Source organism: Anser cygnoides, chromosome 20, assembly GCF_040182565.1.
Source record: "Anser cygnoides isolate HZ-2024a breed goose chromosome 20, Taihu_goose_T2T_genome, whole genome shotgun sequence".
NCBI lineage: Eukaryota > Metazoa > Chordata > Aves > Anseriformes > Anatidae > Anser > Anser cygnoides.
In genome coordinates, this window is record NC_089892.1 from 11022574 (window position 1) to 11035364 (window position 12791).

At 49.3% G+C, this 12791-nt stretch overlaps 1 protein-coding gene across 13 annotated transcripts in view; it reads left to right on the forward strand.

Annotated features, from left to right (window-relative positions):
• Window positions 1–6470: 6470 nt before the first annotated feature.
• ZNF618 (zinc finger protein 618) overlaps window positions 6471–12791 on the forward strand; it is a 167347-nt gene continuing 161026 nt past the window's right edge. For 10 of the 13 annotated variants that reach the window (XM_066980938.1, XM_066980945.1, XM_066980942.1 and 7 more), the window contains exons 1-2: window positions 6614–7558; window positions 8349–8405. In XM_066980938.1, the coding sequence (XP_066837039.1) occupies window positions 7499–7558; window positions 8349–8405 (117 nt within the window). In that variant the 5' untranslated portion in view covers window positions 6614–7498. Of the gene's footprint in view, window positions 6579–6613; window positions 7559–8348; window positions 8406–10979; window positions 12789–12791 lie in introns of those variants that run through there. The other 3 variants (XM_048056958.2, XM_066980943.1, XM_048056962.2) reach the window with 3 other exon arrangements.

The window sequence follows — 12791 nt, forward strand, 5'->3', positions numbered from 1 at the left end:
GTTTGTTGGTGATGAATCGGAATTGCGCATTTCATTAGAATTTATATCACAAGCCAAGGGATGAAGCATTATTTCATTAAGTATCTTGAAATTTCACCAACCTAATGAAGCTGTCAAAATTCTATTAATAAAGCACTGGAAATATTTATTTGTTTGTTTGTTAGCGTGCATTTGCCATTATTTAATGTTGTATTTGCAATTTGTTAATTTACGAGCACAGGCTCAGAGGCGCAGCAAGGAAGAGCACCAAAGGCTGGCGGTGGGGCTGGGGGTGGGGGGGTCCCGCTGAGGCTCAGCCCTGCCTTGCAGGGAGGGGCGCAAAGCCCTAATTGCTCTGCACAACGAGCAGGCAGGTGCTCAGGGAAGGAGTAGGACTCTTTGGTGAAGATGACTGTCGAGGAACCAGCACAGTTCAGTCAAGCAGTAGAACCACACGCCGCCGCTTTGTTTTCAAAATGATTTTTTAAACTTTTCTGACTTACTTGATTTTGCCCATATTTTGTTTCTCAGTTCATCTCTATGGGGTAGCAAACTTCAGTGAGAGCTGAGTAATGTTAGTGATTATTATCATTTAAAAAATGATAAGTTTTACTGAGTGCCATTCGGCAAGGACCGTGGATTTCCTGCTGGTTGTGCCCCTGGGCCGTGCCAGCCCATCCCTACCCGAGGTGGGCCAGCAGCTGTGGTAAGGCTACAAATGCCCACACCTCACATCTGAGCCAGGCTCTTGGGCTTGAATAGCACCGCAGATGTTTATGGGCAGTTTTCGGAGGTGATGCTGTCTGTGGCGGTGTGGCACAAAGGGTTTTACTGGTGTGCATCTGGGATGGACATGTTACTCATGTGCAGTGAAGCCATAAGCAGGTGATTGGGAGCACCCCAGATGAGTGCTAATAAAATTAATTATACCAGCTCAGTCTCATACTCGATATATTCTGTTTGTGATGGTAAAAATATTTAGGAAATCTTTCAGTTCTCCAACTTGCCATCCCACGGCCCACATGCAATGTACTGAATGCCTTCAAAAGACAACTTACTTTCGTTATTCAGACTAACACTTACGACCTGACTCTCCCATGTGTCTGGGTGCTCCAGAGCAGCCACGGGCCTCCGGAGCTTGCTGCTCCATGAAGCCTCATCCCACAGGGCCGCACAAGCACCCCAAAATGCACAGTCTGGGCTTGCACTTGTGCCCCTACTGTTAGGGACCACAGCCGGGTGCAAATCTGTATGGGAAACTTTGAGGGAAAACCCTGCAAACCAGTGCTACTGAATAAACTTCCAGCTACGAAGCAGAATTTTTAGGAGGCCATTCACTCTAAAATAAATTATCCAAGTGAAATTTATATATAAGATTTCAGAGAATGTTAATTACACAGGAAGGTTGCAGGGTCTGCATTATTCTGTTAATAGGATCTTCAGGAAAAAAAAAAAGACAGTTCTGACACAATGCATTAGATTTGTTAAAGGGCCGATGTTTAATTAGTCTTAGCTGATAAATTAATTAATGAATTTGCAAATACATACCCAGGACATGCATTCGATATTCAAAAAGTAGATGCTGGGATTTTGCGGAGAATAGTCTTTAACAAAGAGATTGTATGCCTGCCTGAAGTGCAAAATTCAACATCGCCATAACTACGGATCCCTAAATAGTGATTTCCATAATTACACAATTAAAACAGAAAATCTCAATTTAAGGCATGCAAATATTCTTAATTCTGCTCTGCCATGACACTGTAAAGAAGAGACAGATGAATATGATTATGGGCCCAGAAAGCTACAATTCCTCTGTAATGCTCAGATGACGGCTGCGTGTTATGGCAGAGCAGAGCTAGGATTTCCTGAGTGAACTGCATGCACTTCTTTTAAGTACAACTTTAACTTTCAATTTCTTCCGTTTATACTACTTAGCATGGGGATAACTGCAAATCACTTTAATCTAATTTACCCCAAAATAGTGATGATACATCTCTCAGTATAAACTCCTTCTTAACGTAACATCTCCCTAGGAATATCAATACCGCATACGATTTTTCAATTAAAGCAGAAACTCAACCTTTTCTGTCTGAAGAGCATTTTGTTATCTTCTTCTAAGCTTACAGCACCTGATGTGTGGATAAAAAATCCGTCTTCTGGGGATTTTCAGCTAAATCTATTATTTAAATCCCATTTATTAAGGTTCTTTGCTTCAGTGTCTGAATTTTCTTGGACACCTTTTTCCTGCCAAATACAGTCTTCATCATAACGCACATCTTTGAGAAAATACCCCAAGAGCTCCTGTGCAGCCAGCAGGCATGTGCCAACCTGGACCATCTCCTGGGGTTGCCAGCTGGGCTGAATGCACCTGGGGGCTTTATCCACGCAATGGGATGTTCTCCATCAGACCAGCACGTAGTCTCCAGACAAGGCAGCGCTGCTCTGGCTCGCAGCCTCAGCACCCATCACCTCCTGTGTAGCCCCTCGGGAGGGCAGATGGGCTCCAAGCATCCTCCTCCCATAAGGGTCCACCCCATCTGGTGGGCCCACAGTCGAGGATCTGCTGCCATCACACCTCCAGATTAAGGCAGGGTAGCTTCCCGTGCTGGGAGGTGGCCACTCCATGACTCGTCAGAGGCAGAAGGAAGCTCTTTGTTGTAGCAATAAACCTTTTGCGGTCAGCAGAAATCTGTTGCATGGTTATTAAAGAGTGGGTAAGAGGTGCCCCACGGCTTGGGATTGTATTGCTTTGCAGTTTGCTCTGGAGAGTGTAGTGTTTATAAAATCTTAATGCTTTTAAAATCATAGGTTTCTTGTTTTATACAGGTAACATGTACGCTCACATACTTACAAATGCTCCCACACCCATGTGCTTCCTCGTGAAATTCAGCCATATTCTGAGACTTGCATGGCTCCAGCCCCGTCACCAAATCATTCAGAACAGGGGGAGCAAAGCACCTTGTGCCTCTGACACCACGCACCAGTTCAGCACTCAGAGGGCTATTGCTTTCACGGGGATTTCCCACGGACAGGGCTTCATCGTCGTCACCCAAACAGAGCCGATCCTAGTGAGTCAGCCACTGCAATTTCTGAAAAAGACTTTGGTGCAAATGAAGAATTCATTCATCATCCTGTAGAGAAAAACATTGGACCTAAAAATCCTGCTCCACACAGTTGGTTATTTAGTGCATTATTGGTATCAAGCCATTGCAGAGAGCATCCGTCTCTGTTGGATGCAAGGGCCAAACTACGATCACCACAGGCCCCTTAGAGGGGTCTAAGCACTGACAGCAAGTGCTCAGAGCATAAAAGATCCCCCAAAAGGAGGGTACAAAGAGGATCACAACTGGAAAAAGAAGGACCAGGAGCAGCTTGGTGCTGACAAGGACAAATGCAATCCAACTCTTCCTTTCACAGAACCACCGGCAAACATTTTGATGAGTTTAAATGCCTCAGAGTGAAGCAAATGGAGGGTGCCGGGGTCAGGAAGAGTGAAGTGGGGATTTTTTTTGCTGGTCTCACAGATATCTTTACAGATAGGGGTGATTTATAAATAGCCATTTTGCCATTTCCTGATTGCGGTTTGCCGACTCTGCCTTATTTATGGCAGCGCACGAGAAGTGCTCAGCACTTTGCTTCGGTGCATGCCCTGGCGCAGGGCTTCAGACGCAGAGTTCAAACTTCGGAGCGGGCACCGAAACAAATGGATCCCCTGCCACCCGTCAGGATCACCTTCAGCATCTCGTGACAGATGCTGTGAGGACTGTGATGCTCTTACGGAATAGACACCGTGCTGCCTGCCTTGAAAATACGCTGGGGTGAAACATGCAAATACAGTACCACAACAGATTATCAAGCTTGCAGAGCCAGCCCTCTTACATATGCATGTTATGACAGTCTTTAATCATATTAACACACCAGTTTATTGCAGGCAGGACCCTCCCTCCTCCAACACATGGGAGGATCCAGGATGGCATTCCCAGCCTGGAATGGCTGTGGAGCTTCCTCGAGAATGGGAACTGGGAATTGCTGCTGCCCCATTTCACAGATGGGAAAGCTGAAGTCAAAACATCCAGGCTGGGAACGCTGAGCTGGTGTGAGCGCCTGCTGTGCCCTCTGCCTGTGGCCACCTGGAACTGGAATAATGAGAAAAGACATCGACCTTATCAGAAGGTCATTTTTGAATGGACCGTTCAGTAGCTGTCACCCAACGCAGCTTGGAAGACATTTAAAAAGTGAGGATGCGGGTTTTCAGGTTCTGGTCACCAACCATGGGGAGATTTTGAGAGAAAAAGCAGAAACCTGGCATCAGACAGGATAGATGAGCCCACTGAATGTTACCGGTGCAGCGGGCTGGCGTGGCCAAAATGCCTTTCCCTAACACGCAGGAGAAAAGGGCACCTCATCACAGGGACATCAGCCAGAGTGACACCACGGGTATCTCATCCTACCAGCATTAAATCATCCTTGGAACATCCTCCGACTTAATCAGTAGAAATTTCCTAACTCAAAACTGTAGAAATTCTGTATTAGACCTCACACGGATAGATGAGGACAGGCCATTCTTCAGGTGGAAGTGATCACAATTTGGTTGTATTCATTGTGCACAAACAGGATGAGAGCCAAGCTCAGCAGTATAAACACGTGCTGATTTTGGAGGGCCAGTTTCACACAGCCAAAACCAACCAGCACCCAGGACAAGGACTTCAAGCACAGAAATCTGCCCAAGAACTGGCAACTCTCCTGTGGACCCCAACCCCATCGGCCACGTTAGGTGAACAGCCAGAGCAGACAGCAGGGGCAAAGGAAAAGGTAGATATGAGAAAGAAGGCCTGGTTGGTGTTCCTGGCAGTTTCCCAATTGCTACTCAATTTCTGCATTTGCTCTGTATCTACAATCAGAAGAAATTGGAGAGGATTTGGGGAGGAGGGCTGAGGAAGCTCTAACACTGCCCTTCCAGAGGGAAGAGAGACCTCAAAAGAAAGCAAGGGATGATTTATCTCCATGGCCCACAGAAATGGGATGGCAGGAGGCTTCCCCATCTTCCAAATGCACCAAATGGGAGCAAAGCCGGGTTAGGTTTGACATGAGTCATGGATTTGTCTTTAGCAGTGGAGGTGATGATGGTTGGCCTCATCATTGTGAGTTGTGATGGATTTTCTGTTGCTGAAAGTGTTTAAATCAGCACTGGATGTTCAAGGGCACAGTTTAAAGGGACATAGGAGCAGCCTTACTGTAAAACTGAGGAGCGGTAAAGTGTTTCACGGTGCCGTGCTCGAGACAGACCGCGTCCCTCACCCAGGGGCTGCAGCACAGCCGACCCAGCTGTCGGCTTCTCGTTCTGCAGGCTTGGGTGGGCTGTGCCACGGATCTGTCACAGCCACTGAGGCCCCTTGTGCTTCTGCCCTCCTCTCTGAAGGTGCTGCTGGGGCTCTGTAGGCACATCGGTGGTGCTGGGCGCAGCTGGGGCACGTTGTTTGTTGACCGGGTGCAGAAGAGGCTCCGACCCATGCGGAAGCACACAGTGACTGCTGTAAATGTTAGACATCACGTTACCCAGAGGTGTGAAGATTTTTGCTCTCTACCGTCTTTGAGCAGGTCTCCTAAAGTCTCCAGAAGGCATCTCAGCACGGAGGCTTACCACTGAGGAACTGGGCCCTCTGCTCCAGAGGACGCAGCAGCACGGGCTGGGACCAGGCTGCGAAGCAGACTGAACCCCGCGTCCTTCCTTCTTCGGGGGTTTTCTCCAAAAACCTGTATTTTGCACCTGAGAGTGGAAAGTCTTAAAGGTTGAGGAACTGCCCTTGGGCAAATGAGCAACCTAAATGCGGCTGTTTTTTGTTTTGTTTTGTTTCCCCCCCCAATCTTCCTCATACTTATTACATGCATTGAACATCCTCTTTGGCTTCGCGCTTGACCTCGGGGGACTCCTTGCTCCTCTTTACAGTGCGCAGGGGGTGACAGAGCCTCACGAGCGCGCTTTGCCTCCTGCCTTCCCACATCCCTTCTAAGCTCATTGGAAAAACATCTTCCCTTGCCCAACTTCACCAATTCCCCTGCCCCTTTGCTTTTATTTAGCTCTGTAATTACATTATCTGATTGTACAGCATTTTGGAATGAAATCTGCATGAAAGATATTAAAAAAATAAATTTCTATTTCGCAATGTCTTTGAAGCTATCTTTAGTCCGGGCAACCAGAATAAAACCAGTGCTTGACTCTTCACAAATTTTCTGCTTCGTGGAGCTCTTGGGAAAGAGGGCTTCATGGGCCGGGGCAGGGAAATCCATGAGTTCAGATTATTTTATTAATACTATTAATAACTATCTTTTTGGCAGTGCTTCACAAGGGAGAAAAACACCAGGTATGCACAAGATGTAATTATGTTTATAGTTAATGCTGAATGTTTTCCATGGGAGAAAAAGCGCCATGTTTTTTTTTTTTCTTTTTCTTTCCTTTTTTTTTTTTTTTTCCCGAGGAAAACGGCAAATTTTGCCGGGCAGCACCAAACGTCGCGAGGACGTGCCGGGGAAGAGCTCTTTCTCAGAGGGAGATGGTGGCGGGATGAGTTTCACACGAGGATGGGGACTTAATGCTTATTGTGAGAGACTCCTCAAACAGGGGGTGGCACCGCGCTCCCGAGCGCGGGGGCTCCGCGCGCAGCGGGCGCTGCCCACGCCGGCCGCGCTGCGGGGGACGGGGACGGGGCGAGCGGGCGGCGGGGAGCGGGACCCGCCGCCAGCCCCCTCCCGCCCGGCCCCGCCGCCGGCCCAGCTCTCGCCCCGCGCCGCCCGGGACTCCGCGGCTCTCGCCCCGCCGCAGGCCGCCGGCTTTCCACCGCCCCCCGGGGCGGCGGCGGGGCGCTTCGCCGCCGCCGCCGCTCGCCCCGCGGCCCCTCGCCGGCCGCCCCCGGCCCCCGCCGCGCCCCGCGGCCCGGCCACAGCCACCCCGCGGGGGGCGGCGCGGCGCGGGGCTCGGCGCGGCCGGGGGCGCTTCGCCGGCCCCACGGCGCGGAGCGGCCCCGCGCCCGCCGGGCGGCGGCGGCGGCGGTGGTGCCCGTCGCGGGGCCGGGCCGAGCCGTGCCGGGGCCGCGCGGGGGCGGAGGGCAGCGCGGGGCCGGCCGGCGGCGCGGCGCGGCTCCCGCGCTGGGCCAGACTCAGCCCCTTTCTCCCGCCGCCGCTGGCTGCGAGCGCGCTGCGGCTGGAGCTGCCCCCAGAGCGGCTTCGTGATGGCGGCGGCGGCGCGGGCTCGGCAGCGGGAGGCGCCCGCCCAGCCCTGCGCGCCGCGCCGCTAGCGGCAGCGCCCGTGCCCGCGGCGGCCGCCCCGGCCCATGCCCCCGGGGGGAAGGGGGGCTGCAGCAGCCCGGCGAGCCGCCCACCCGCGCAGCGGGGGCATCGCCCCCACTCGCCGCTCCTGGGAGGGCGGAAAGGAGGCAGCGGCGGCGGCGGCGGCGCCGGCATTGTGCGCGGCGGATCGCAGGCCCCGGCGGCGCGGGGCTCGCCTGCCTCCCGCCCCAGCCCCATGAACCAGCCGGACGGCTCCGCTCCGGCGGCGGCGGCGGCGGCGGCGGCGGGAGCGCAGGTACGCGGCGGCCGGGCGGCGTGTCCCCGGGGGGAGGCGGAGGGAGCGGGGAGGGAGGGCGGCAGCCGCAGCCGCCCCGTCGCGGAGCCCCGCCGGCGGCGCTTTGGCGCAGTGCGCGGGGGGCGCCGCCGGGGCAGCCGGACCCGCGCCGCCGAGGCCTCCCGGCCCGGCCCGGCCCGGCCCGCGCCCCTCGGACCGGGGCGGAAAACAAAGCGGCGCCCAGCAGCCATGTCGGCGGGGACGAGCCGCCGGCCGCCTCGCCTCGCCTCCGCGGCCCGGCCCGGCCCCGCGCCCGCTCCCCGGCCCGGCTCGGCTCGGCCCGGCCCGGCCCGGCCCGGCGCCCCCGGCCCCGCGCTCCGGTCCCGGCTTTCTCCCTGCTGGAGCTTCTCCCCCCCCCCCGCCTCGCTCCCCTTCTCGTTTTTTTTTTTTTTCTCTTTCTAATTTTCCTCCCAAACGGTAGTTTTTTTTTTTTTTTTTCCATTAAAACGACGCCACCTAGAGGAGACTATTTTCGTAAATAAAAAAAAAAAAAAGAAATTAAAATTGAAAAAAAAAAAGAGGAAATATTCAGCTATTTCTTATTTTTAAGAAAGTTGGCGCCGGGCGGGGCGGTGCGGGGCCAGCGGCCGGGGGGGGACCCCGGCACCGCCCCGCCCGGCCAAATTTTATTTTTGTCCCTTTGGAAGCAAAGCCCTGCTCGTATGTAAATGAAAATTAAGCTGGAATTTGAATGAATTCAGGTTTTTTCTCTCCCCCCGACCTCCCACCCCCCTCCCCGGTTCTCCTGAAGGAAAATAGAGGCTGGAAGCAGCAGAGCGCTCGGGAATCCAACTCGTTCAAGTTGGAGGTGGGCACCTCTGGATTAACTGCAATAAAATGATTAGTTTGGGAAAGTGGGAGAATTGCTGTTACGGAGCAATTAAGAATTGTACTTCATTGTAATTTGGAACTTGCCTACCACGGTGTGCCAGGACGGGATTTTGCTGCAGTGCTTAAAGTTACTTGTTTCAAATAAGGAGTTTTGCAGGAAAATTAGACCGTAGAAAATTTGCTGTGGACACACCCAAATTTTTTTTTTTTTTGTGATTTTGGATTTCATGCAAAACTGCTCTTAAACAATAAGATTCTAAACACGGTCCAGGAAAACACGAGGACAAGCAAAATTAAGAGTCGAATGTCAGTTTTATTTTTGAATTTCTTGGCTTTTCTGATGGTTTCTTCTGGCATAATTAAAACATAGTTTCCAGCATTTAATTTCCTACTTCATTTGTAAAGAAAAAATTTCCATAGTAGGGTTTTTTTTTCCTTCTTTTTTTTTTTTTAAGCACATGCAGACTGTAACTACTCCAGATACTGTGGATCTTATAAATCTAGTATTTGCACAGGTTTATTATAAGGTCCGCCATGATATTATGAATGTGCATAATTAACAATATTGTGAAAAATTAATTGAAGATTTAGTGATTTTGATTTTTTTTTTTTAAACAGTAAATCTGAAGTACCTTTTCAGGGCTCTGCCATGATATTTTTCACAATTTCAAAATCCTTTTTCTCCTTGACTCTTACTGCAAAGCCTTCCTGGAGTTTGAGATGAAAATCTTTTTTTTTTTTTTTTTTTTTTTTTAATTTGTTGTCATGTTCAGATTATGTTGCTGTTACGGGGAGCCTGCAAGTTTAGGACTGTGCACAGACTGGTTTGTTATTGTAGGGTTGCCCTTGAATACTGGGGTCTTGGTATTGATCTTTTAAAAATAAATAACAAAAGAGCTCTGAAACATGCATTGTTTCAATAAAAAGCAATATAGGAGAGATGCATGGCCTTTCCACCCAAAAGTGGGGGAGGGAGAGGAAGGGAAAGATTAGGTCAACGTTGAGTTTTACCAACCTTGACACAGTCTCCTCTCTAAAATGGGGACAAAATAGCAAGATGGCTGGCTCCACAGCTGCAGCAGTTTTTTTTTTTTTTTTTTTTTTTTTTGAAAAAGGCATTTTTAAATTTTGAACTCAGAAGAGTTTGTGGAGCTGCCGGGCACCCACCCACAAATGTTGAATTGCAACTGCTTAAAAAAAATTAAAATTCAATCTGGAATGAATTTTTAAATCTGAATTTCAAACCCCTGAAAAGTTTTTTCTGTTTTAATTTTATTTCATTGTAACTTGATCTTTGTTTGAAATTAGGCAGCACTGGCTGAAAAATTCAAGGTTCTGAGGCTGTTTTTCACCCTGCTCCCATTATTTTATTTCACATTTTGTGTTTCTGGGGGGGGGGGAGGGGGGGCGATGAAAAAATTTGCAAAGCAGGATAATTCTCTTGGGTGGAGGAGAAAATATTCTGAAATGTCAACTTCATATTTTTATTTTTGTGTTTATTCCCCCCCCACCCCCCCCCAACAAGGACCCACCCTCTTCCTGAATCTTTTTTAGCAAATAATGAAACAAGTACCACGGTTACAGACCTGCAGTGGTACAGATAGAGCGGGGTGGCACATATGGGCAAAAATTACACACAATGCTCTAAATTGGATTAAACAATCCCGGAGAATATTTTATTCATGGTTTCAGCCAGGAAGCTCTAACGTGCTGGCTTTTCCATATTCTTACATGCCAAGAATTCCCTTCCTTGAGCTGCACCCCAGAACTTTCACTGACTCTATGATTATACCAAAAGAGACTGTTTAGCTGTAATTTTTTTTTAAGGTTTCATACATTTTTTTTCCAAACAGAGAGCTTTTGATGCTGCTTTTTCTCTCCCTCTGTGCTCCCTCCACCGTCACCCTGAGATCTGGGGAGAAACCCTGTGGCTGCATTGTAGGATCGGGGGGGTTACGCGTTGATGGGTGCTGCATTTAATTATAAATAATGGCATATATTTGGTTTGGGGCCACAAATACGGTGTTTTAGAGTTTTGTGTTTAAAGTTTATCGTGCTCTCCTAAAATATCATTATTGAAATTAGTTTATATCTATCGTAACCTGTTTTAGTCTGTTGTGAGAATAAGTGAATTGTCTTGAGGTGGTTATTGGGGATGTGCTGTGTGTTGCACGTCTCCTCTGCAGAGATTTGAAATGCAAGGCAATAGTACACCGTTGCAACTTGTGGGGATGCTGTCATACAGTAGGTGTGCGTACCGCAACCTTTACGATCTTTAACTCTGCGTATATCAGTTTCATTTAAACAACGGCTTCCATTATATATTCTGCTGGTGATGAAAAGCCGCGGTTTAGGTTATAATGGGTTTCTGAATCTAACCTTTCTGTGTGCTGGTGTCCTTCCAGGAGAAGCCTCCTCTTGCTTGAAAAATTTTTCATAATTTTTCATTGCAGTCTGCTTTCAGAGGATTTTTTTTTTTTTCTGGAAAGTTGATCAATATTTATCATTTTAAAAATTGCTCTTGGGCAGCCAGGGAGGGGGAGGGGAGGAAGCAGCGATACCAACGCCGCACTGGTGGCAGGGCTGAGACGTGCTTTTGAAAAAGGAAAAATTTTCAAAAAGTACCCAGTCCTCAGCGAGGGATGAAAATAGACACAACATTATTAAAGTAGTAGATAATATTTACACAAGCTCAATATAAAATGTTACGATCCTATTCGCATAACTCCAGAATAATTTAAATATATATCACTGCCGTAATGCCGCGCGTAGTACGGGTCTGGGTGCAGTCACGTGGCTCTGGTGATGCACAGCCAAGTTTGCAATTAGGCAAGCGCGGTAGTGAAATTAGGCTTCCAAAAATTAGATTTTTTAAAAAATTTGTATTTTATGTTGGAAACCTGATGTTTCCAACATAAAACAGCTTGTGTGCTGGGAAGGAGTTGGGGTTTATGCCCTGAGGCCGTTCCGTGGGCAGCTCGGGCGTCCTTCAGGTTTGGGAACGGGCACGGCGTCCATCCACACAGGGCAGCGGGACAGCCCGGCCCAGGTAACGTCCATCGCCCTGCCTGCGTGTGCAAAGCACGGTGTGTGTACAGGGGGGCTGCTGGATCACAACTGCACCTTCCGCTGCTGTCCAGGGCACTGCAGGTTACTCTAATTCACCTTCTGATCCCCATCAACAATTATTTGTATGCTAGTTGCGCTGGGGGCTTGCAGGAGCAGCATAACGTGGACAGCACTGGTCCTGCAGCGTGCAGGAACGTGCCTTTTGTGTCGTGGTGCTGGCAGGATTGGGCCCTGGTTGTAAGTGGTGGGAAAAGCGGTGGCAAGAGAGCACCTGGGCACGGGGACTGCAAGTGGCTGGAGGTTGTGGTTGCTTTTCGGTGATGGACGAAAGTAAATGCCGCCGGGAGATACTTATTCCTTGTAATTTCTCAGTTTCTGAGCTGTTAAAACTACAGCATTATGTGTATTTGGAATTGGGCATTTATGGATTCGGTTTGGCCATACTGCATTTTCTGGGGAAGAAGTTTAATTTTTAAAGGTCTTTTATGGATTAATTGCTAGTCATCTGCCTCCTTTTTGCTTTTGTTTGGTTCCTTGAATGTCTCTTGATTATTCTGTACTATGTGATGCCAATTTAGTGGTTAACTAGTATGCAAACTACATCTGGACGTGTTGACTTTGCATTAACAATCATTGATTTGTCTGGAGCAAGGGAATAGAAATGAATGATGCTGTTTACCATGGATAGTATATGAAAAATAACCATTTGCGATGTATCTTTCATCAGTGGCATGCAGCTCTGGTGCAGCTTGTCACAGCGGCTCTGCCTCATCAGCAGTCGCGTGAGAGCTGAATTTTTAAGCCCTAGCACTTGGAGTGGGAAAGAAACCCAGGAAAGCAGCTGCACGTGGTGTATGGTGAAGGTGGTGACTGCGTACCCGGCATGGAAGAGCCTTGGCATGTGGCTCCTGGTCTCCTTGGTTAGCTCTTGGGGTGGTGGAAGGGGGGGTAAAATTGTGGCAGAAAGGGAGGGGTAAGAAATTAATTTATATATATATGGAGCTTTTCAGTTGAACATTATAATCACCAGTGATAAGTGGTGGGCTGCTTCTGTGACAGCTGAGGGCCTGCAATGCCTGTGACAGGAGGAGCATGGTTGGCTCCCATCCCCACCTTGTCTTGCAGATCCCAAGATGTGCCTGCAGTGCATGTTCAGGTGAGTTGCGGGACGGGGGAGATTGTGCTACGTGCTTGGGTCTTCTTCAGAAGAAGGAAGGGCTGAAGGACTTTCCCAAGGAGTGAGTCCCTTCCCAAGACGCGTGACACTGGAGACAGCAGACTGTTTATAAAGGTA